Source organism: Cuculus canorus, chromosome 3, assembly GCF_017976375.1.
Source record: "Cuculus canorus isolate bCucCan1 chromosome 3, bCucCan1.pri, whole genome shotgun sequence".
NCBI lineage: Eukaryota > Metazoa > Chordata > Aves > Cuculiformes > Cuculidae > Cuculus > Cuculus canorus.
This window is the reverse complement of record NC_071403.1, coordinates 51,175,639-51,199,713: the sequence shown is the minus strand read 5'-3', so window position 1 is coordinate 51,199,713 and position 24,075 is coordinate 51,175,639. Positions and strand designations below refer to the sequence as shown.

At 38.9% G+C, this 24,075-nt stretch overlaps 1 protein-coding gene across 4 annotated transcripts in view; it reads left to right on the top strand.

Annotated features, from left to right (window-relative positions):
- The window catches only part of MTHFD1L (methylenetetrahydrofolate dehydrogenase (NADP+ dependent) 1 like), a 158,523-nt gene that overhangs the window by 103,948 nt on the left and 30,500 nt on the right, over nt 1–24,075 (top strand). For 3 of the 4 annotated variants that reach the window (XM_054063516.1, XM_054063517.1, XM_054063518.1), the window contains 2 exons: nt 3,108–3,215; nt 4,883–5,035. In XM_054063516.1, coding sequence (XP_053919491.1) covers nt 3,108–3,215; nt 4,883–5,035 — 261 coding nt within the window. Of the gene's footprint in view, nt 1–3,107; nt 3,216–4,882; nt 5,137–24,075 lie in introns of all 4 variants that reach the window. The other variant, XR_008449309.1, reaches the window with a different exon arrangement.

Genomic DNA, 24,075 nt, shown 5'->3' with positions numbered 1-24,075 from the left:
GCACTGTGAAGCATTACTACATGTGGTGGATATCTGTGCCAGCCCATGAAAGTATTTCCATAGTGAAGTGCTGAATAATCAACAGTTTTGTTGAAAACCTAAAGCTAAACTTACCTTTATAAACCAGATAAGAAAAAGTAAGAATTTTTCCAACAAGCGTCTTGTAAACATCCAGGCTTCTGCTAATATATATGTAAAAAATTCCTCGAATTACTAGAGCTTCTTTTCTGATAAATTCCACTAATTTATTTTCAACAAAAAATTATTTTTTATTTCTCATTTAAAGTACTAGGTGGCTTTCCTTTAGAAAATACCTTTAAGTTAAATTGAAGTTAATTTTCCCAGCAGTATTACTTGATAACTGAAACACAGGGAACTTTTTAGCTTGAAATGCTGTTACACTGTGATTCTAAATAGATAATCCCTTAAAAATCCGACTAAATACTGGGATACAGGTGGATCCTTAGCATGCCATAGTGTACTCCCTTTCCTACTCCTGAAACTTAAGGAGGGAGGCATGTTTGAGTGTGTACACGTGCATGGGCTGTGTTAATGTGTATAGAGCATCTGTGCCTCCCTGCTGGTTTCTATCTGAATTGGGCTCAGACAGGACTCATCTGCCTGCATGGTGAGAAGAGAGAGTCTCAAACTCTCTTCTGACACCATAAACGGTGCCCCGCCTTCTTTGTATGCATATGCCTTGGTGATCTGAGAAAACCACTTTTTTTTGCTAGTCACCCTCCTACAACTGCTTCCTCACTGATGATTCTTCTGAGGTTACATTTGCAAAATTTGAGGTCTTGCTACTGGCCTGAAAAATATCTTAAATTCTTGCTACAAAAAACCCCAAGCATAAATCCATAAGGATACAGCTTAGACTCAGTCTTGCAAAATGTTGTGCACATGCCCCGAGGAGCAGAATGCCACTACTGTCGTTAAAGCAGTCTACTCTGATGTTAGCCAGAGTACTGCTAGGTTTTGTTTGGTAACCACAGCTATGGTCACTGAAAGGAGGCTGAGGGCGTAGTAATTATACTACTGCCAAATTAGTTTGAAATATTTTTACACAAATGCAAGTTGAGTCTAAATGAATATCTCCATCTCAATGAATTTACAGAGGTTTAAGCGTAAAGCTGTTAGTTTTATGTTGGCCTACTGTCAGCAGGGAGTGGGATTATTTTTGCCTTTGCTGTTGCCGTTAGTCCTTGACTGCAAGGAAACAGCACCCAAAAGGCATGTTAACAGACACCTTTTGCATTTCATCCACTGTGTTCAAAACTGCCATGGTATGAACATATTTAATAATCAACCTGAGAGAAGTTTCATCTTGTGATGTCTGTCCATGTCGCTAAGGATTGTATTCGGCTTAATGCTACCAGGAATTATTATCCAGGATATTTGCGATATGTGCTCTCCAGTCGTCATTAGACTTCTTTGCGCTGCTTGGATTTATGTTAAAAACCTGAAGTCAGGAACATGACATCATTCCACCAGTTAAGGTGCAATAATCATATAGTCAGCATGTTCAGAAAATGTCACGTGGAACATCATTAAAACTCAATTTGAAATTTTGTATCTGATGGGGGATTTTATTTGAGCCTTTGTAGCTTTTGACTGCCTTACATTTAACCTACTTGAAAGTCTGGCAAGCTTCTTTTCTTGTGATGTCACTGTTACTGGAGTTTCTTATTAATGGAAAGGCAGACTACTTCAAACTTTAATGTTTCTAAAATTCAATCATAAATCAAAAAAGGTCAGTCTGACGCAAACCCTTCAACTGATATATATTTGCACAAAACCCGTTACTTCTAGACATGCATTACAAAAATGTGACGAATTGTAAAACTTCCTATAAATGTATCACATAGAGTTTGTTATTCACAAACCAATTTCTTGCCTTTGTTGGAATAAAATTAAATACTTCTGTTTTGTGTTCTAGCACTTTCTGTATTGTTTGAGTTTATTGAGTCATCTTCCCCAAGTGGTATCTCTTTAGATTTTCTTCAATACTTCTTCCCCGTGGATGGGATGCTCCCTGGAATATTGCACACATCTCTAGCCATCTCTGGTCAGCACTGAAATAGCTGAACTGGTGGTATGATCTTTTCTCTGTCGCCCAGTTCCTATTGAAAGAAGTTGGAGAGGTTGGCTTGTTTAAAATAGGCCATAGAGGGTCACAATTGCTGTCTCCAAGGTCGTTCAAAACAAAAGGAGAGAGGAAGAGGAAAGAGTTGTTTACTCAAAATAAACAAAAATGATGACCCAAAAAGTAAATGCCTGATCTGACCACAAAAACCAGTCTGCTGAAAATCTGTGAAAGGGTTTCTAACAGAACCTGTATCTGCCTTCAAACAGAAGCTGAAAAGGGAGAACATGCCTTCAGTTTGAGTTTAGGATTGTGATGTGGATACTCAGGGGGACTGGGGTTGAATTTAGTGGCTTGTGATTTCGAAGTTTATCCTAGAATGCTTTCATATTCTTTTTTTTTTTTTTTACTTGTCCAAAGTGCTTTACAATATCAATGCTACAATTCAAAATACATATGTTAGGAAAGATAGGAGGTGAGAATTAAAAAAAAAAAAAAATACAATCAAAGAAGCAGCCGTGGGTGGGGAATTTTCTGTTCCTGCTTCTCAGGAGCAGAATTCCTTGCTTCTTAGTGGAACCTTCCCTGTCTGCCTGCTACCTTGCCTTGCCTTGCCCACTCCTTGTACAGGTTATCTTTACTGTGAAATGAAATTTATTTGTCTAGTTATCCCTGTTAACCCAGTGGAGCTTGGTTCCTTGTATCTGCCTTAGCTCTTAATGCTTCAAACTACGTGGAAGTAATTTTCTTCCCCAACTTTAGGCAAGAGTGTAAGTTCATGTCATCAAATTCGTAATGCACAAATTGTACAGCTTCTGGATGATGGAATAGCTGAAATCATGGTTGTACCTGTAGCTGAATATCATACCATCACTACTGTTCTTTACTTGATTTCATGCTTTAGCAGGCCTGTTCAACAAGATGAGTCTAAATGAGTGATTCAGATTCCTCAGTCAGTAAACAAGATCTTACTTTCTCTTGGCTAATGTTCATCCTTGTATTTTTTTCCTTGTCTCTGCAGCTTCCTATTGTTGAAAAAATAAGGATCATTGCTCAGAAGGTGTATGGAGCCCAGGATATAGAGTTGTCTCCCACTGCACAGTCACAAATTGATCGTTACACTCGGCAGGTAAGAACTTGAGTAAATTGCAGTTGGATGCCTGCTGGATGAGAGTCTTAGGAAACCTTGGGGTGTAAATGTTTCTCAGAATGTTTAGTCAAGCTTTTGTAAAAGGCACGAGTTTGTCCGTGGTGCTAAACTGTGGAGGTCAGTGTGGAGTAGTTGAGATTAGACAGAACAGAGTAGTTTTAACCTTGAAAGCTATCTCTAAGATATGTATGGTGTTTGGAATCACTCGTGAGATTGCTGATGAAACTCTGTACTTCCTATGCAGAGCGATAGTTTTGGGTTACTGCCTTAAAAGTGACAACTGCACATCCGCCAAAGTAGGTACTAGTGAATGTGCCCAATTTTAGCATCAGTGTTCATTTATATCCGCAAAAAATGACTTTCCAAACACAGAAAGCTGTGCACAGCTACGGACATTAATAACAAAGCTCCTAGTATTTGTTGTCCTTCTGTTTGTATGGTTTTCAAGGGCTTATAAATACTGGAAAGTGAAATAGATCACTGTTCCTAAAGCATGTGGGAGTGGGCATTGTTACATTTTGAAAACAGATTTGAAACTGTGCCAGAGGTGAATGTATCTTCTGTAATGGAACAGCTTCTGTGCGTAAACGTGACTGGAGCCTTTCTGTCAGAAAACAGAAACTGTGGATAATATATCATGGAAAAATTCCTGAGTAGTATACTTCAGCAGCCTTGTCAGACAGGCAGAAGTACAGCCGACTTCTCCATAATCTCCTGAGAATGAATTTGATTTTCTGTATGGAAAAGAAGCTTACTTAGTGTGCTTGAAGGAAAATAATCCGTGTCTTTATCTTTTCCTGCTGTGATTCGCTAATCTATTTTTTTAGTCTAAACATTAGTAGTATTAGGAAATATTTTTACAATGTCATTAAAGGATTGTCGTCAGCACTGACAGCAGAGGCAATTCCTTTCAGTGCCACCTCTCCTCCTGGCTTTGTGAATTGCATTCTTGTTTGTCAAGGAATTTAACAGAAGAGTTAAGGTGCCTGACTCAAGGTTAATTGATAATCTGGCAGACAAATCGTGTGGGGGAAGCTCCTAAAGGCCTTTCGTTGTATTTCTCCCACTTCTTGAGTAACTACTGCACTGTCATTAATGAAGTGGGTGCCATGGCCTCACTCAGGTTTTGTCGTATTTAAAAATGAAGCAAAGCATTTTGAGCCCTTTGTGTTTACCTCCAAGAAGACATTAGTAGGCTTAGAGAGTTTTGGGCTATGAATCCTGGTCTCAAGCAGGTATCTAACTAGGTCTGTAGAGCCCAGAGGGAAGTGCTGTAGTGGAGTTTTATTGAGCTGGTGTAGTTTTCTAAGTGCAGTACCCGTTGTGTGCCCTGTCTGAAAACAGCACACTCTAGCTGTTGCATAGACAACTTTTTCACCTAACTGTAGATTGGAGAACCCATTCTAGAAGCTGGATGTCATTGCAGCCAAGTCTCTAGAGATAATACGCCTGAGCTGAGAGTGAATGGCAAGTAAAATAGAGTATTCTGTCCATTTCTAAAGTCTTATAATATTATCTGTTAAGAAACAGGTTAACTATTGCTATGTGGATTTTAGGATTTCTAGAAGATACTGATAAGAAGGTGAAAATGTATTCTGTCTTTATTGTAAACTTAACATTTTTCTTTTTGTTTTCTTTTCTGGTAGGGATTTGGAAATCTTCCCATTTGTATGGCAAAAACTCACCTATCCCTTTCCCATCAGCCTGAGCGGAAGGGCGTTCCCACTGGTTTCATTCTGCCGATTAGTGATGTGAGAGCCAGTATTGGAGCTGGATTCATCTACCCTTTGGTAGGAACGGTGAGTGCAGAGTATTCATCTTGATCACTCCCCTTCCTTTGACCGAACTGGACAGGGAAGTGCATTTCCTGTTTGCCTGTAAAAATAATGCATACAACCAGGTAAGTTTTGGGGAGGGTTATGATAATTTTAGCCTCACACTTTTTTGTAAGTCTGCATTGATAGTAAAAAAAGAGAATTAGGAAAATGTAATAGCATATAAGGGCTTTGACTACAGTGTCTGAGAGAATGACTCTTGCCATTGGTTCTCTTTCTGATGTTTTTCAGGTAGTCTAGGATACTTGGCACCCTAATACTGCAGAAAAATGAATTCATATGTCCGTTGCTTTTTCTTATTCAAAATGCAGCCTGTAAATAACTGTAGTTACATGATTATATTCTAAATGTTAAATCTGTCATTACAAAGCATTTGGTAATGTATTTTGATGGAAAGTATTGTGATAGGAAAAAGTGTATTATTAAAATGATCGCTTTTCAGCTGATGAGTCTGATCTATTCCCAGTCCTTGTGAATATCTCTGGGGGTTCTGTGAAATTAAGTTGTGGTGGGAAGGGGATAGATTTCGAACTTCAGAAGTCTAGCACATTCTTTGTCCTTTTTAGAGATTTAAACAATGAGGCAATAAATAGAAGCAATTGTCATCCTTTCTTCCTAACTGTTCTCAAAATTGCAGGCTCAGATTAGGAAGCTTCTGATATTTGCTTGTGTGACGTAGCCTTATCAAGGTAGCTGACAAGCTAGTCAGCTCATGCCTTTTGCCAGCCACACGCATCTTATTCCAAGCAGTAGTTGAACTGCATCTGACATCTCATAGCATGAATTATTACCTATATGTAGCTGATTCATGGGATGGTGCTAGAGAAGGGATGCAAAAGCCATTACATTTCCGGAGAGAGTACTCTTCCAATGTTATCTCATCTTCCCAGAGCACAGCCTGATTTCCTTGTGTAGCAGTACACTTAGGAAAGGTTGAAAGCTTCTAATCTATTGTTTTGAATTCCCTCTGAAACAATCAACTGTTTGAAACAAGGAAGGAAGTACTTTCTGACCAGGAGAGTTCCTGAAGTTCAGGAAACTGTGTAACTTTAACACACTGGACTTAGGGATAGACTTTTCCTTCTGCATGGCCATGCTATGCACATCCACCAGAAGTGGAGCATAGCTGTGTATTTAAATTGCGTAAGACCAAATTCCAGTTACTGGTGACAGAATAAAATTTGTCAGAAGTTCTAGTATCTCCTTCGTGGCCTGGATTCAAGTATGCACTGGAAGTCCTGTGTCATAAAGTTGCGAGGAATGAATGTGAAGAATGGGCAGCAACTGATTTAAATCCGTGAGGAAGTGATTCTGTCAGAGTGAAATGTTCTTGAGTTGAGCTTTCTGAATGAGTCACACTTGACATGCTTCAACGCAAACTAGCTGCGGTTCAGCCTCATAAATCAATAGGAACTCTCTGTAGGACCAGTAGAGACCAAACAAGTTCAAGAATTACTTCTCATTTTTGGTTTCCACCTAGAACCAAAAATACAGTTCTTATGAAGAACAGCTTATATATGGAATTTCTTACTGGGGGAGATTGTAAAAAATGCCTCCACGTTACTTACTCCGACTTTGGTGTGAGGTAGTGTAGCCATGGCATGTTTCCTGTATCAGGAACTGGGTAAGCAGTGTATTTTAGTGTTATATATTCCAAGAGAGTTTGTAGGGCAAAGTACTGTATAAACATAATGTCCCTAAGAGCTAAAAATCTAAATAGACAGACATTGATCATTGGTTGGTTGAAAAATATTCCTAATGCTCAGGAATGTGGGACAGAACACTTCCTGGAACTTGTAGCATTTGATGGCTACAAATCAAAATGATTGACTGAATTAATATGAATGTATTCCTAACATCCTTAACATACAGTTCTTTTTCTAGAACTAAATTTATGGAATGAGATCCAGTTTGCTGCCTTTCAGAATTAAGAGTTGTGATCGTCAGGAAATAAACTCCCATAATAGAGTTGTACCCCTGCTTTGGAGATCAGTTTTCTATTTTACCACTTCCAGATTTCTTGCGTATGTTGCTGTTAGCAATAAGTCTTAGGACTAGTGTTGCTTTTTGAGTTGTGCAAGGAGCAATATTTTTGATGTCAGGAATATTTTTGATGTCAGGTTCCAAAAATGAGGATCTTCCTTTGACAGTTCTCTTACTAATAAAGCTATCTAAAATTCCTGCAAGAACAAAGCAAGTATAAAAGGGCATTTCCTGAAGGCTTAAAGAGGCTGGAAGTCAGAGGCTATGAGTAGATGGATTACAGAAATCCTGGTGACAGCATATGGTGAAAGCATCCAGTCATGACAGTGGATTAGATTTCTTTATAAAGGAAAAAAGGAAGAAGCAGTATATATTTTTTCCTTTCATTATTTGTTGGCTAATTGTAATAATGGAAGAGGATCCTTAATACCTATGCTGCTTAGAGCCTTCTTACATCTAAGTCCTTTGTGACAGCAGAACAAATGCTATTTGGCAACACAGTCATTAAAGCTTTAGTGATAAATGTGATGCTAATTAAATGTGAAACTCCATTTTCAAAACATATATTTTTACTGGATGAGTCCCTCTCATTTCAACCTGGCAGAACTTATCAGTGATAAAGCAGGTTGTTAGAATTCTGCTCCAATATAATCGGGAGGAGCATTTCAAATTAAATAGATAAGTACTGCTGAAAGATAACAAACTATCTGCCTATAACTAGCATTTGTATTTTAACCTTGACTAATGAGATTTATATTTACCCCAGCACTGATAGGCAATCTCCTTTTTTTTTTTTTTCTGACTAAATATTTAACATGTTGTCTTCATATTCTCTTAGCAGTATTTGTTTTCTGTTATGATTGGCTCTGGTTCCCTTACAGCATGGAAGTCTTTCCAGGAAAAATGAACAGAGCCTTATCAGAGGAAATCAGCAGTGAAACAAGAGGTGCATTTAATTAACACTGGTACAGCTTTTATCCAAGTTCTCTGTGACCATGACCCAGAGGGCTACATCACTCTCACAGGTGGATTGTTGACATCATTGCTTGGCTCAATAGAGCGAGGGCAGGAAGGCTGCTGGAGTATGTGTAGGAAACCAGTGAGGTCATTCACTAGCAATGCTTGGGTGGAGAATTATTAGATTTTTGTAGTATGTGTGTTCTTCTCCACCCCCACCCAAAAAGCCATTGCAGTTTGCTGCTTTCTCAAATTCAGCCACATATCCATTCTCTTTCGTGTGATGTGCAAGAATGCAGGCTGGTCATAGAAGTAAAACCTGGTTTTGCCTTTCTGAAGTGGTGGTTAACAAATCATGGGTGCAAGTAGTATGGTTGTGTTTGTATTGTTGTGAGATTTTTAACTACATACTACCCTTTTCCAGCCATGCACTTTTATTTAATGGGTTAAAATTACAGACAAGGTCCCTGTCAAAGTATGTGGAGCTTTTGGAACCACACCAGCTCCCAAATTCTCACAGTGAACTGACATCCTTCAGATATCGACATATCTGAGGAAAGATTGGTCTATTACAGAAATATTATTTTTTTCCCCTATAGAGAAAGTGATTCAAGTCTCTAGAACTAGTTCTGAAGCCATATCCTCTGGGAAGGAACTCTTGAGGCAGCTCAGTGTGGTTTGAAGTCAGTTTATGGCAGCAATAAAACCCTAAATTGTAGGTGAGAGCCAGGACTGTCCAGCTAAAATATTACCTGAATGTTGTAAGGTAGAAAAAACTCTGGAAGTAAATACTTTTATGAATACTTCTAGAAGGAAAATACCATGCCCTGTTTAATGAATTTCTTCTTTCATGGTGGCTAAGAGCTTAACAAGTTTTGAGGGTGTCCTTTGAACACGAGCTGGAGTCCAGGCCCACGTGGAGTGGAATTACAGTTTCCCAGTGGTGCGTGAGGCCTCAGTTGTCTCCAAACTATCATTTCGTTACTTCTCTCAGCCTCTCTTATGAGACAGCAGAATAATTATTGGTGGATTGCCCAACTCATCCTGACAATCACTGTAGCATAGAGTGATTTTTCAAAAACATAAATTATGTTTAGATTTATATCTTCCTTGTAAAGCATTTAGCTTACAATGCAGTTTTATATTGTACACAAAGGAGTAGTGTTCTGTTAGGTGTTCTCACCTCTCAGTCCAAAGAATTTCCCTGCTTAAGTGGCATTTCGCACCTGCCTTTGGTGCTGTGTAGTTGCTGTGTTGTAGGAATGCTCGTAGTCCCCAAACAGCTACCTGTAAAGATACTGTCTGCTCATAGAGTTTGCAGGCTGCTTTTGAGATAAGCAAAATAAGTGTGGAAAAAGTGACAGAAAAGGAAATCTATGAAGTTAAACTTACATGGGAAATGTGGGTTAGCAACTGTGTTGTTCTGAATTGATGAATGCTAACAGAAAAAGGAAAGCCCACTCTCTGTTACATGATGTACTTTTGCATTTATTACAGTAGGTGTCATCCCTTTGGGGAAGGGGGGAGAGAGGTTTTCTGAATTACAAAGAGCACATCATTCCTGCATGGAGACCAGGTGTGCACATGCGGAAATGCTGAATGATATTACACTTGGTGGAAGGCTGATGAATTATTCAGGGCAGGGTTAAGAGGCCAGGGGGTGAGCACATAGGTAGGATCAATGGCTAGAAATGAAGGTGGAGACAGTTAACTTTAGTTTATTGCATTTTAAAAATGGAGGCTGGGAGATTGTTAGTGTAATAACAGTAAATCCGCTTGTGTTCCTTGGTGGATTGCATGATGTCGTTGTAATGGTATTGGTTTGGCCAGAGAGGGTCTCTGTAGATGAGGTAAAAATAAGCTAAAGTAAATGATTTAGCTGAAAAGATGAAGAAAAAGTTGTAGATTATAATGAAAAGGGGCGTATGGCAGCCTCTGGGAATGTCCCAGGTGAGTGGTCCAAGAGGCATTTAAGAGTCAAAGACTATTGGGGCCATTTGTACTATGACGGTGGGAACAGAAAATTATGGGGAGGATTGGAAAGATGAGGTTGGTTGCAAAGGAAAAGAAGTTAAATTGAGACTTGTACCAATGGGAGGAGATACCTATGAGATGATTTGCAGACACATCCAAGATGTATATGGAGAACTGGAAGAGGGCAATGAAGTAAAAACCGCAAGGGTAAAAGATTTGAAGATGTTCCAAAAGTGTTAGTTGAAACAATGACAGGATCTAAGATCTGGCCAGGAAGAAGTTATGGGAGTAATTGATGGATGTAGTTACAGGAGAGCAGAACATGCCTTGCTTATGACTAAGGATTTTTTTTTAATTGGAGAGAAAAAGAATAGAGTTTAGCTGGACTGAAGAATTTGTTATTGTCTCTCTAACTTTTGCAAGTATTTAGATAAGAATGTATTTACATGATAGTTCAGAAATTTCCATACACTCTGAGCATTTGCAGTTTATTTCAACTGTTGTAAACTGATGGGGATAAGCCAAAGATTGCTGAAAATACACAGTAAATATACTTCAAATCTCCCTGCCATGGCTGTGACACAGATATATGATAAAATATCCTCTTACAGTCTCAAAAAATTAAAAAAAACCAAAACCAGACAGCTTCTCTTCCTTGTCTGGCATTTAGAAATATCTTGACAGATAATGGAGGCAAGGCCCTTAGCTTCTGTGTATTTCATGCCATCTCTCTTGACTGCTCTGTTTGTTTTCTAGTAAGTATTGTCTAACCTAACCTACATTATAATATAATACAGTGTATTGCCTTTTCTGAATGAAAGACTGGGTCCTATTGCTGGCCATGTCAGGAATTAAAAAATTAATTTACAGCTTATTACAGCTTCCTTCAACCTAGCTTTGCATCATTCAAGAGGCCAGCACTTGTAGTTAGCAGAACTAAAGGAATTATTTTGCTTAGTTTTTCTATTAAGAAGAAGAAAGTTTTGTAGGCATGTGTGTTATTTCAGAAAACTGAATAGCTGGAGCAGGACTTGTTGTTTTGAAACAGGATGAAACCATTAGGCAACATATCACAGAAGAAAATAGACCCTGTGGTTTGGTAAGCTATTTAGTGTTTAGATTAGATGAGATTTTTCTCAATACAACCTCTATTATAAGCACTTTCAGTGACTATCATAATATTCAGTGTCCATGTTATTTTCCTATCTTACCGTATTTTAAGCTTTGTCAGAGAATTTTTTTTATGCTTGTTTAGATCTGACTCTAAGCACTTAAAAATTAACAAAAATGAACCTAGTGTATTTCTTGTATCAATCAGGTTTCCTTGATCATCTTCTCCAAAGATATATATATTAAATACATCTGTGGAAATGTAACGTTACGTTCAAGCTCTTAGACTTCAATAATAAACATGACACTGTTAACTTAAAATAGTTTATCTGAATAGATATCTGCCTTGACACATCACCTCCGGCAATATAGATTCATTGATCAAGGGTACTACCTGGCTAGTATGGACAAGTTAAAGTGATGCTGGAACAAAGATAGCTCATTATGCTCTGAAACAGTTTTCTTCAATATGATTGTTAATATCTTGCCCTCATTAGACCTGCGAAGTTGTATGCAATGAACTCAGTGCAGCTGTCTTAGGGTTGCACATACCATTAGTGTAGGCAAATAAAAAGAGAATCACTTGTAGCATGTGTGCAGCCAAAGAAAGGGGGCACCTCTGTGAAAGCATAGTTTGCTGAAGGCCTTCAGAGAGTCTGGCAGTCATTAAGGTCCTTGCTGTCTGTTCCAGTAAGACCTAATCATGAGCATGGTTATGCTTTCTATTTGTTTCATTCCCTTGACTCTGATTTACAGTCTGTTATCCCTGGCGAGAATAAATATAACTGCATCAGTTAGAAAAGGAAAAAACTCAAGAGACTGATATTCCATATGGAGATAAGGTCTCTTCAAATGATGTGCATTAGCCTATTTGCTTGGGACTTGCTATTAAGAACGACATACCACTTAGAAGTGGGAAGTGCAATTTGGACAAAAGCCAGCAGCAATTTTGGACCACTGCTTTTAGATTTTACACATGACTCCAGACATGAGGGATTTTGCAGTGGAAATGTAGGCATGTGCCAGTTAGAGCAGTTAGTGAATGCCTTGCTGGGCGTTCTCCAGAGTGAAGAGAGGAGCAGGTGACTGAATAGTGCAGCTTATGGCAGCTTCTCCATGGTGTGGCAGTGCTGCCTGCCTACCTGATCTCCTACAGCTCTGACTGTGCTGGTTAGCATGGCTGTTGTGTAGTTGTGCCAGTTCAGAGTGAGTAAACATGTTTGGTTAGGAGCTCATTCAATTAATCAGCCTTATACATGTGCACTTCGATCAAATGCAAAGATCTCAAAAATCAGTTTATGGAACATTTTGAAATAGCGGTATTAATGTTTCATATTTTAATTATGCTACCTACACTGACGATGTAGAGACTTAAACATTACAGAGGGCAGCCAGGTTACTTCTTCCATTCCTGATATTTGGGATGACTTGCTGCATGAAGAGGCTGGTGTTGCCAGACACAAGGATCACTGACTCTGATGGCTCTGGGGTGGATGGGGCATGTATCATGACTGCGTGTCTTGGTTCAGCTTAATAGTAGCAGGCATGCTCTGTCACTTCCAGCTTTCTTCTGCTCCTTTATACAGGGATGAAATGAAATGATGTTTCATGCTCCCGTTTTTTGTTTATTAAGCCTGATAAGCTTCTCCAGATGAAGAAATCACACTTTCTTGAAAGGTGCCTCATGATTGAGGGTGGAAAACTAGAGATTCAGCCATTTACAGGCAATAGACACTTTTTAAAACTCCCATCTACATAAATTTCTACATAAATCTGCAGTGCTACAGACTGGGGGAAGAGTGGCTGGAGAGCTGCACGGAAGAGAAGGACTTGGGGGTGTTGGTTGACAGCCAGCAGTGTGCCCAGGTGGCCAAGAAGGCCAACGGCATCTTGGCTTGTATCAGAAATGGGGTCACCGGCAGGTCCAGGGAGGTTATTCTCCCTCTGTACTCGGCACTGGTGAGACCGCACTTTGAATACTGTGTTCAATTCTGGACCCCTCACCACAAGAAGGATGTTGAGGCTCTGGAGCGTGTCCAGAGAAGAGCAACGAAGCTGGTGAGGGGGCTGGAGACCAAGTCTTAGGAGGAGCGGCTGAGAGAGCTGGGGTTGTTTAGCCTGGAGAAGAGGAGGCTGAGGGGAGACCTTATTACTCTCTACAACTACCTAAAAGTAGGTTGTGGAGAGGAGGGAGCTGGCCTCTTCTCCCAAGTGACAGGGGACAGGACAAGGGGGAATGGCCTGAAGCTCTGCCAGGGGAGGTTCAGTTTGGATATCAGAAAAAAATTCTTCACAGAAAGAGTCACTGGGCACTGGAACAGGCTGCCCAGGGAGGTGGTCGAGTCGCCTTCCCTGGAGGTGTTTAAGGAATGGGTGGATGAAGTGCTGAGGGACATGGTTAGGGAGTGTTAGGAATGGTTGGACTCGATGATCCAGTGGGTCCTTTCCAACCTGGTGATTCTGTGATTCTGTGATTTTTTTTTTTTTGAGAGGCTATCTTATGCTTACTTAAAGAAGAAAACATTGTCCCTTTGTCAATCAGATATGTTTTTCAAATGCTGATTTGCGGATCTTAAAAGTATTGATTCTTTGGTATGCACCAAAAAATTTCACGGTTTGGGTCAAATAACAAAAATTCTTCCAGACTCTCCAGTAAGACAAACTATGTAGCAGATATAGATAGCTGTATATTTGAGTTTGGCAACTTACAGTTATTGCAAGTCTAAAAGTGATTTAAGGCTAATGTCAGGAACATAGCTGGAGGCTGCAACTCTGTGACTGAACAGTTTTATTGAGTTCTGGATAAATAAGGTGAAAGATGTTTTGAATTTAATAATGTCCCCAGCAACTTGCTTTCTTTCATTAAGTTGTGAAATATAGCATGAATAGTATGTTAAGTAATGTTAAGGAGGAATGAATATTTGTGCCTACTGGTCAAGGGATTATCCTTCTTAAAACAGGAAATGGACTCTTTTCCTGTTTTAAAGCACTTTCTTCATAAACTTAGCTTGAAAACATGAGGTTAAAAATAGGTTATACTTTCACATAATAAAACATAAATCTATTATTAGTTTAAAAATAGCTTATATATGGAAGGAAGAGCGTTTTCCAAGTTGTTTTATACCAAAAATCCTGCACATATTTCACAAAACAGAATTTAGCAAGAAATCGAGCTCCTCTAATTTATTACACTGTGACATGAGCCTTACAGACGTTATAATACTCAACATTTACATAATATCACTTTGTATTAGCAGTTTGCAAGACAACCAAAAATTTCAGACAGTTTTTAAAATCCAGAAATCCATCAGTAAGCTCCCCTGACAAATAGGGGCAGGACCAAAAATACACTTCATGATTTTCTGGCCTGCAAAATCATGAGATGTTTATGTCTAAGAATATAAAGAATCAATTTGGAGTGCTTCCATTGGAGTAAGCTGACCTACATTCTATGGACGACACTAAAAGAAAGTTATGCCGCTACTCTTCCTGTATGACACCCATGCATCCATAAAAACTGAATTTTTTCCTGCGATAATCCTCATATGCCCTTATTAAAAAAAAAGAGAGTACAAATGCTAGTATATTTTACTTTACTTTTGATGAGTCATAATAGGTTTAATCTGAAAAGACCAAACATTCTTCATTTCTGAAACTGTGACTATAACTGAAAAGAGGGTCGCATAAACCCACCTTGATACTATATTGGAAGCCTATAAAGACATAAAGACACACCTTAGAAATAGTACTTCCAGCATGGTACAACAGCAACCCATGGGTTTCTACAGATGCAGCATTTTTGGTGCTTGGAGAGACTACTCGATACTGCTCTGTGACCGTCGTCTGTCTTCCCACATCTGTTCTTCCTGTTATTACACATTGGTGAACATTACTTGTCAAAAGACGATCTTGTCCTATTATTTGCTCAGTAGAAGGAAAGACAGAACAAGTAGTGTGTCCCTGTTTGCTCAAGGAAATTCTGTTCCTAAGCAGAAATTATACTGCAGTAGTTGACAGCATTTCATGTGTCTGGGACTAAAACCCTGCTACGATCACCCTGTCAACTGGTACAGAACAGTGACTTCCTTCCTCACAGTGGTTTCTCCGTGATGGATTTGTCTGCCAGCTTGACCCATCTTTTCTCTGTGCCATTTTAACCTCACTTTTTAGGGGATAAGAGTATATTCAGTTTTACATCAATATTAAGCCTTTCTGGTTTAATGCCTGTTGCACGCAGCTGTGGGAAAATTATGTTTAATACTTCCTTCTCTTTTACTTTGTAAAAGCCAAGAACACTATTTCTTGGCCTGGAGCTAAAGTTTTAAGAACAGAGCTTTTCACAAGCCTGTGAAGAGGAAATATGATCGAGTCTGAACTATAGAGTTGGACAGGTAAGGCAAGAAATAACTTTATTTCTCCTCACCATTTTGTTACTGCATTTACATACAAAAGGGTATTGGTTTGAGGTGTCTTGCCAACATCAGTGAAACTTGTTGAGTGCTGACTGTGGTACAGCAGCTGCGTTATGGTATACTTTTGTCATAGAGGAAAATCATGTCGATAGAACTCAACAGCAGCTACAATGACCTCAGCACGGAGAGGCTGATGTGGAGCCCAAGCCGTGGTCTGCTGGTTTTTCCTACATTTGGAAGGTGTACAATATTCCCGTACTGAAGTATGAAGGGCTGTGTGAAGAATGGATGTGGCTGTGCTTATGCAGTGCTGAAATCAAATGTTTGCCATGTGCATAGCTGTGTGTGAGGCTCATCTTTTCATTTGGGTATTCCCAATGAAACGTGCTGTGTAGTGGTGCAGGCTGGGACTAGTCTGTGGTTCTTCACTTTTATAGCAAAATTTGACTTGTTTGAAATATTTTAAGCTCTTACTTCTGTAATTATCCAGTGGATGATAATCCCATACTAACTATACCAATGCTTGATACTTCACAGGTTCGTGCCTAACAGCTGGACATTCAGCTTTTGCTTGAAGTCATATAAAAATGCCTAATATAAATGGAACATCCTCTTTAACTGGTTTCATATTTTTCATATTTTTTTTTAATAACTTTTCAACTTGTGTAGCTAGTTGTAGGCTAAACAATTTCTCTTCAGGGACTCAGGATTTTCTGAAGATACAATCCTGTAATTGCATGATATTTTAGACTGGAGTGCCCTGACCACAGCATCTTTCTGTAATAACCATGTTTCTTTAGGAAACATAAGGAGCTGAGCTTTGGGCTTAATAAGAAAGGGTAGTGATGTGAAGAACTTGAGAATATGCCATTCAGTTATGTGTAGAAATGTTGCAACTGGAAAGAAAGTATTTAAAAAATGTTCATGTTAAAGATCTACGTGTGCTGTCCTACTTAAAACTTAGCAGTGCTCTGAATACTTTTATTCTAAACTTAACCTCCGTGTACGTGCTTTCAGGAAAATCAGTGAGAACTAGGTAATCAGGTCATGGTTTCCTTTTCTGCATAGCCACCGTAAATTCATCAGGGGCTATTTCTTCATGTTGCTTTTCTAGGCTTTTACTTAAATTTTTCAGTTCGAGACCACATGTCTGTATCAGCAATTTAAACAAGATGGTTAGGTCCAAATCAACTTGTTCTTATTTCTACAAATATAGAAAATAACATAAAAATGTTCAGTTTTAATCATCATCTAGCAACCAACACATCAATTATTAACTGCATGCAGGCTTGTGAGAGTCGCAGAAATATCATTTGTATCCCTTACAATCTTCAGAAAATCTTTTGCTGATTCTCCTTAAATTCTGGGTTTCTGATCAAAAGCAGTCTATGAAGGAGCACTGAGAATGTGTCTATGAGAAAGCTGCATTGATGCTTCTGAAAGGAATGTATCTAGCAGTACCTCTTACAGAGCTGGCAAACCTTTTTTGTGTAGTAAGCCACCGAGTAGACTAACACTCTGCAATACAGACTATTAGGTGTGTTTTGAGATAGCCTTCTGGTTTTAGTGTTGCAATCAAATAAGCATACCATGAATGAAAGCAGCAGAGGAATGTGGATAACATGTTTGCCTTTTAGTAAATCATCAGTAAATTCTTAGGCTGAGATGACCTGGTTTTGTTACTTGGTCACTTAATAAAACCAATCGGTAGACTGAGGCCGGACAAACTATGACAGTTTGTCACCTATAGAAACCTGTAGTACTGTCTCTAATGTTTTTTAAGCCTCTCTTAGATAAAGTAAAAATAAATCTCCTGACCTCATTTTACTCTTCATTTATCTGTTCCACAAAACCGCATGAAATTCAACACCAGCTAAAGTTCGTGCTTGGCTCCTTATTTTCAGTCTGCTGTCAGGAATAAAGGTGCTGCTGGAGAAGTGTTCTCAGGGAATTGCCAGGGCTGTTATACTTGAAACTGTAACCTAAAAGGTGCTTCGCAGAAGTACAGCGTTGAATCTCAGTGGTGTCAATTTCTCAGAATTTTTCAGAAATGCTGATAACATGGTGTAAAAAAAAATCATATAGTGTGTATTTTCTTTTAGGCAATACTCAATGTATCACATGTGGCAAACACACTCCCATAGGTGCAAAAAAAAAAGAAGTAATAAATGTCATGTATGTGGTATCACTGAGTTGTTTTTCCCCGCTCCTGTTTGCAACACTTGCCTCTTGCTGCTCAGAGTAACTGCATTTGCACTGCTGTCAAAAGCTGCCAGTGTTTAGAAATGAAGTGCTGATCTGGGATTTTGTAAAGCAAGCTGTACAGCAAAAGCTATGACATTTACCTCTCTGATCCATTAAATAAGCCAATATACAAGGGCCTGTGGTTATTTTGCTGGAAAAACACACTGGTGGAGTTGGGTATTTTACTTGCAGTACTGTTCATATTATGAGATTATGAATGCCTTGTTTCCCTTATCACAGAGGAGTTCCCTCATGGGCATCTCCAGGCTCTGTTTAGCCAGTGGTTACTCAGAATGCTATTCTGCAAATTTTTCTCTCCGTGCAACTCATGCTTTTGGCCTTGATCCAATTTCTGGTTTCTAAGAGTGTTACTACTATGCAGGATGCCTTCCTCTTTGAAAGCAACGCTATTCAAACAGAATATCCAGGTTCTTATATGCACTGTATCAGTATCCAGAAGAAATGTATGTACTATACAGTTCCATTCCTATTCACCTTTTCCATTGACCAGCATTTTGAGTGGTGTCTCTTTCTTGTTGAAAGTGTCTTAAGAATTTCTGTGTATTTATGTTGAAAAAGCAGTTTTCCACCCATCAGTTTATACGTTTGACTCAATTCATAATGTTATTACTGAAGGTGGAGTGCAATGAATGGATCAGTCATCATATGATGTAAGAAGAATTTCCTTGTGAGTACCAAAAAATGTAAATTGTGAGAATGAATTAGTTAATAGAAGGATGCATTTAGTTTGATCCTCGAGTGTTCTTGGAAAATTTCACTATAACTGAAGAAATGAACTTTCTGTTGACTGTTGAGAATATTAAGAATCATCATTCTTTTGTTTCTTCCGTTTTTGTTTGGCTCATGGGCTGCATTGAAAGTGCATGCATTAAACCATACATTGTTTGTATTAGTTATGTTCAATTTTTTTACACTTTACTGCAAAAAACTGATAATTCCACAGATGACAATCATCTCTTCATGATAGCAGTCAAAAGCTTAACCTTTCCCTCCTTTCCCCCCATTTCTCCTTCCTTTACTTCCTCCCATTCTCTCCCTTCCTCCCCCCTTCCTTTTCCCCCTTCCCTTTTCCCCCTTCCTTTCCTCCCCTTCCTTCCCCCTTCCTTTTTCCCCCGTTCATTTCTCTCTGTTCCTTTTTCCTCCTTATTTCCCCTTCTTCTTTTTTCCTCCTCTTCCCCACCTCTTTTTTCACTCCCCGCCTTTTTTTTTTTACCCCCACCGTCCTTTTACCTCCATCCTCCTTTTTTTTTTCACCTCCTTTTTCCTCCTTGGAGCTGTTTTGACAGCTGGAGGCAGTTTTTCTTTTGATACATTGGACATAAATGATGGAATGTGTCCAGTTTAGGAAGCAGAAAAGCTGGTGGAAGAAAAGAAAATTCCATCATTATATTAAAGAAATCAAGATTATGTTTTCTGACCCATCAAGGAGAAACAGTTTTCAGTTTCAGCTCAGGATATTCACAGGAATAAATTGCAATTCAATGGCTTTTTTATTATTATTATTTAAAGGCAGAGAATTTAGCTATGTTGCTGGCACTGTAAAACTGAACATTTTATGGAAACAAAATGGAAAACCAGATTATGGCATATGTTAAAAACAGAATGTGTAATTTACAACTTTGGGGGTCCAACAAAGAGGAAGTTGTCTATTTAAAAAACACAATAACCACATATATAGTTTGATGGGGATCATTCTTGGACTGAAAGGCATATGCATCCAAATGCAGTGGTTTTCTGTGTGGTTATCATTTGAAAATGAGCATGCTAATGAATCGTCCCAAGTTCATTCGAAGTATGTAGGTATTCACATGTACCTGCAGAGCCTGTGCAGGAATATGCATACCCCCAAAGCTGTGCCTGTGCAGCTGTAAAGCGAGACTTGCTGGTCCCATCACTGTGTCACTCAAACCCGTGTTTTACTTTCTAACTATGAAGTGTTACATCCTTTTGCATTAGGGTCAGTGTTTTATTCCTTCAGACTAGCCAAAAAGGACAGAGAGTGGGGAGAGATGTCGATTAGAGGGCTTCTGGCTTCTTCCAAGAGGGGACTGAGCCAGGGAATGTGCTAAATGAAAGATGTTTTGTGAATGCTACTTGCTTGACTAGTAAGCAGCTTTGACATCCTGAATCCAATCTCACAAAGCACTGAAGTCTTCCTGATCTTCAGCTTTTCTGTAATTGTAGAATGAATATCTTCGTTCAAACCTTCTCGTAAAACCATTTTAACTGAAGTGTGAAGATCTCTCTTGTATGGACCAATGCTGTGAGTAGCCTATTTGTTGTGTTGCATTAGCATGTCATTTTGTATCAGGTAAAATTACCTAGAGGATCATATTAAACTGAAATTGGAAGGATCATTTATATAGTGAAGAGAAACCACCAGGCACAGAGAAAGACAATCTTCAGTCTGTTCTCATTTGGTGCTTTGATTAGATCTGCTTTTCTAAGATGAGTTGGTGTGTTCAGCCCTAATGGAAGTCATGGGGAAGCTTTATCAGGTACTTTGTATTAGCTTTGTTCCATGTAGTAAGTCTGATGCAACTTTTTACAGTGAGAATTTCAGAAGATAAATCTACTGAGGAAGGATTAAAAGCAGATCATATGGGAAGGTAGATTTCTTTAAAATTATGAACATCATTACAGGAGCTGTTATAATCCAACAGAAAACCAACAAAACTCAAAGGATTGTTGTATTTTTGTGGAAAACAACTCAAGATCTAATTGACATTTTGGTGTTTAAATATAAAATGGGGAGGAATGTCCTTCTTTAATGTCAGCACATCTTGTACCCATCCTTTTCTTTTTCATGTATCCCTTGATGTACTTGAACCCAACTGTATAAGAAAGTGTAGGAGCACTAGATTCATAGAGGAAAACAGCTGCTGACATTTTTTTTTAATTTATAGAAATAATGGGAAAAATATTTCCTAAACATGAAAAAAAGGAAATCAGATGTAAATATTTCTACCTTTTCAGTACCTCTGTAGAGTGTTATTTTCATTGCAGATTTTTAAAAGCTCTAAGTAATTTTCATGGAATAAAAATTTAATTACATTTTAAATCATCTAGCTTTGGATACAATGGCATATTCATTCCTAAATCCATGGAGAATGGTTTTTAAGATGCGTAAGATAAATAATAAATAAAAAATGCCTAATAAATGGCTCTATGTGCTGTTTTAAACCTGTATTTCTTGGAAAACCTCAACAAATTAGTATTTTTTATGTTTAAATGCAGGATTCTGCACCTAGGATGGAGTAACGCTACACAGAAGTCTAAATTTGGGAGAGTGGCTTTTCTGCCCCCTAGAAAGGGGTCTGGGGATGCTAGTTGGCAGGAGGCTTGGAGTGAGTCAGTACTGCACCCAGGCCACGGGAAATGCAAGCTGCATCCTGGGGTGCATCAAACACTGTAAGCAGCTGGTCAAAAGAGATGATCATCCCGCTGTGTTCGGCATTGGTGTGGCCTCACATTCAGGTCCTTGAATGTATCCAGAGGAGGGCAACAAAGCTGGTGAAAGCACCTGGGGGGCAGGAGAGGGAGGTGCTGAGCTCTTCTCCCTGTTAACTCAGTGACAGATATGTGGGAATGGTTCAGAGCTGCACCAATGGAAGTTTAGATTGGAAATTACGAAGCATTTCTTTACCAAGAGGGTGGTCAAACACTGAAACGGGCTTCCTAGAGAGATGTTGGATGCCCCAAGCCTTTCAGGGTTTAAGAGGCATTTGGACAATGCCCTTAACAACATGCTTTATGTTTTGGTTAGCCCTGAATTGGTCAGGCAGTTGAGCTAGATGGTCATTGTAGAGTCTTTCCAATTGAAATTGGTCTGGTCTGGTCTGGTCTGGTCTATTCTATTCTATTCTATTCTATTCTGTTCTGTTCTGTTCTATTCTATTCCTTGTTTGCATTGGATATTTAGACTTTGTGGTCTTCTAAACGTAAATGCTACCTTATTCACAGGCATCATGGAAGTATAGTTCCTGAAGGTACAGCTGCTGGATGGATGTGGCTTGTATGGCTTGTACCACAGTAGAGATAATACATGTTCTCAAGCCTCAGAGACGTGTGATTATAAGGACTATGTAATATTACTGCTACTTCATTATTTGCATCTTTTAGCATCATTTACATCTTGTCTTTTGAAGCCATGTTCTTCTGTTCTTTGCATTTTGCTGGTGAAATCTTTGGCCTTTTTCTTGTTGGTTCAGCAAGTTGTTCCTCTGTTCATGCTGCTTACTTATTTCAGAGTGATTTTCATACTGTCTGTGTTTGCACAGGACATGTTTTCCCCTTGTCTTGTTACTCCCTCTCATTCTTCCTTGGTTTCTTCTCCCTGTACTTGTTTTCCTGTATGTCCTTCAGAGAAGAAATATTTTTAATATACTTAGGGAATAATGTTGCAATGGTGTAGCAAATCTTAATCAGGAAGGGAAACAAATCACTGCCTACTCTCATGCACCAGGACAAGGCTGTCCAGGTTGCCTCCAGCACTGAGGTATCAAGAGAGATATGCTCAGGTGATCTGGTAAGGTGTCATTGCACTGGCGAATCTCATGACCTCTTTAATTAGTTGGCTTCACATATTGGTTTTGGTTGTACTGTTTTATACCATTTGGTAGGTGACAGTGAATAGTCTTTTGCCTTTTCTTCCTGTTGGCATCTGAGAGTCACTGGGATTCACAGCTTCCTGTTATTCCTCCTGCTGTGAAGGCGCCTTATTTACTGACCTGTTTGGTGTGTCATTTCAAAGATGACGTATTATTTCTTGTCCTGTTTTCAAAGCCATGTTCTTCTCAGTGCCTTCTTTTGTCTGGCTGCTAAACTTTAAATGTTTTGATTCTTATGTTTAAAGATTTTGATTTACCTCCCACTAAATGAATAATAGTTTTCCAAGCAATATCTTACTTCTTTCCTGAAATAAATTTTTGTATTCATTTAAGTAGCACATACATACTTAGATTTCAGCCTTTCTCATGCATTCCCCATGGATTAAGATTCTCCTCTGAATAATGCCTTTAGCTGATGGCCAGAAACCGTGGATGTTTCCTGCAATTTGCAGACTCAATTACCTAATTGTAAAAGTGCTTGTTGATTTCTTGGTGTGCCTACTTATGCCTTGAGACACTCATGACATATAAATACGGTATGTTGTCATAACCTTAGAGTAAGGAGATCGAATTGAGGAGGTTTGCATATTTCGAATAGTTTATTTAACGTATATTGCAAGTTACTTCGCATACTTCACACAAAGAAAGTGTGTGAAAAGTGTACTGTGGAAGATGTTCATTAATTAATATATAGTTCATTAATATAAAATCTGTTGTCAGTGGGCAGCAAATAAAAGACTGCACACAGCAGATGTTTACTGTGCTGTGGACAATCTTAGCAACTCCAAAATGTATTGTTCAAAATCAACTTTCTAGTGCCATTCTTCCCATTTGATAGGATATCATATATTTGCAGTAACATGCTATATCTTGCACAGTGCTTTTCATAGGTTACTTTCAGAAGTATCACAGAGGTGGTGCAAGTGTGATATAACCCCTGTACTCAGATGAGAAGGAGGTTGTCCAGCACAAGCAACAGAATTGGGAAACTGCCTCAGCTCCCTGGAAATTAGACTGGTTTTGCCAGCAGTAGTAAATGCTGCTTGGAGCATGGTTTGAACGACAGTACAGCCTGAGTCTTGAAATCCTTTGAAATGTTGCAGCTTGTTGTATTTATTCAAAAACATTTCTTTAAGCATAGTGCCAGATTAGCACATCCATTCCATTTAGTGTCCCACATGTTAATTGGCATATGCCATAAGTGTGAAGATATTAGAAAGCTAATGACCTGAATGTGTATACAAATTTAAGCTTATTGCATCAGAGAAAGATTTGCCTGTCTCCAGATAGCTTACACGGAGCCAATGCAAAGCTCCTGCAGTCCTACAGGACCAGTTGCCTGGCCATGGACGAGAAATGCTCCCTCCAGGGCGGTGCTGCAGACTGCGTGTGAATACCTGTACGCTCGCCTAGGAGGATCCCATCCCTTTCAGGCTGCAGGAGACAGCACCTGAAGCCTTTGGGCAGACTAGAGTGTTAAGTACAGGGCAAGAAAGAGAGCAAAGCACAGAATGCAGACTTGTGTTAATTTTTGCACTCAATATCTGTTCTTTAATACTATTTTCCAGCCTGTTTATGTTAATACACATGAGTGCTAGGAATGATGTAAAGGGGTTTTTTTTAATTATTTTTAATAAAATAAGTAAAGAGTCCCATAACTAGAATAAAGCAAGCCCATAACAATAAAAAAAAA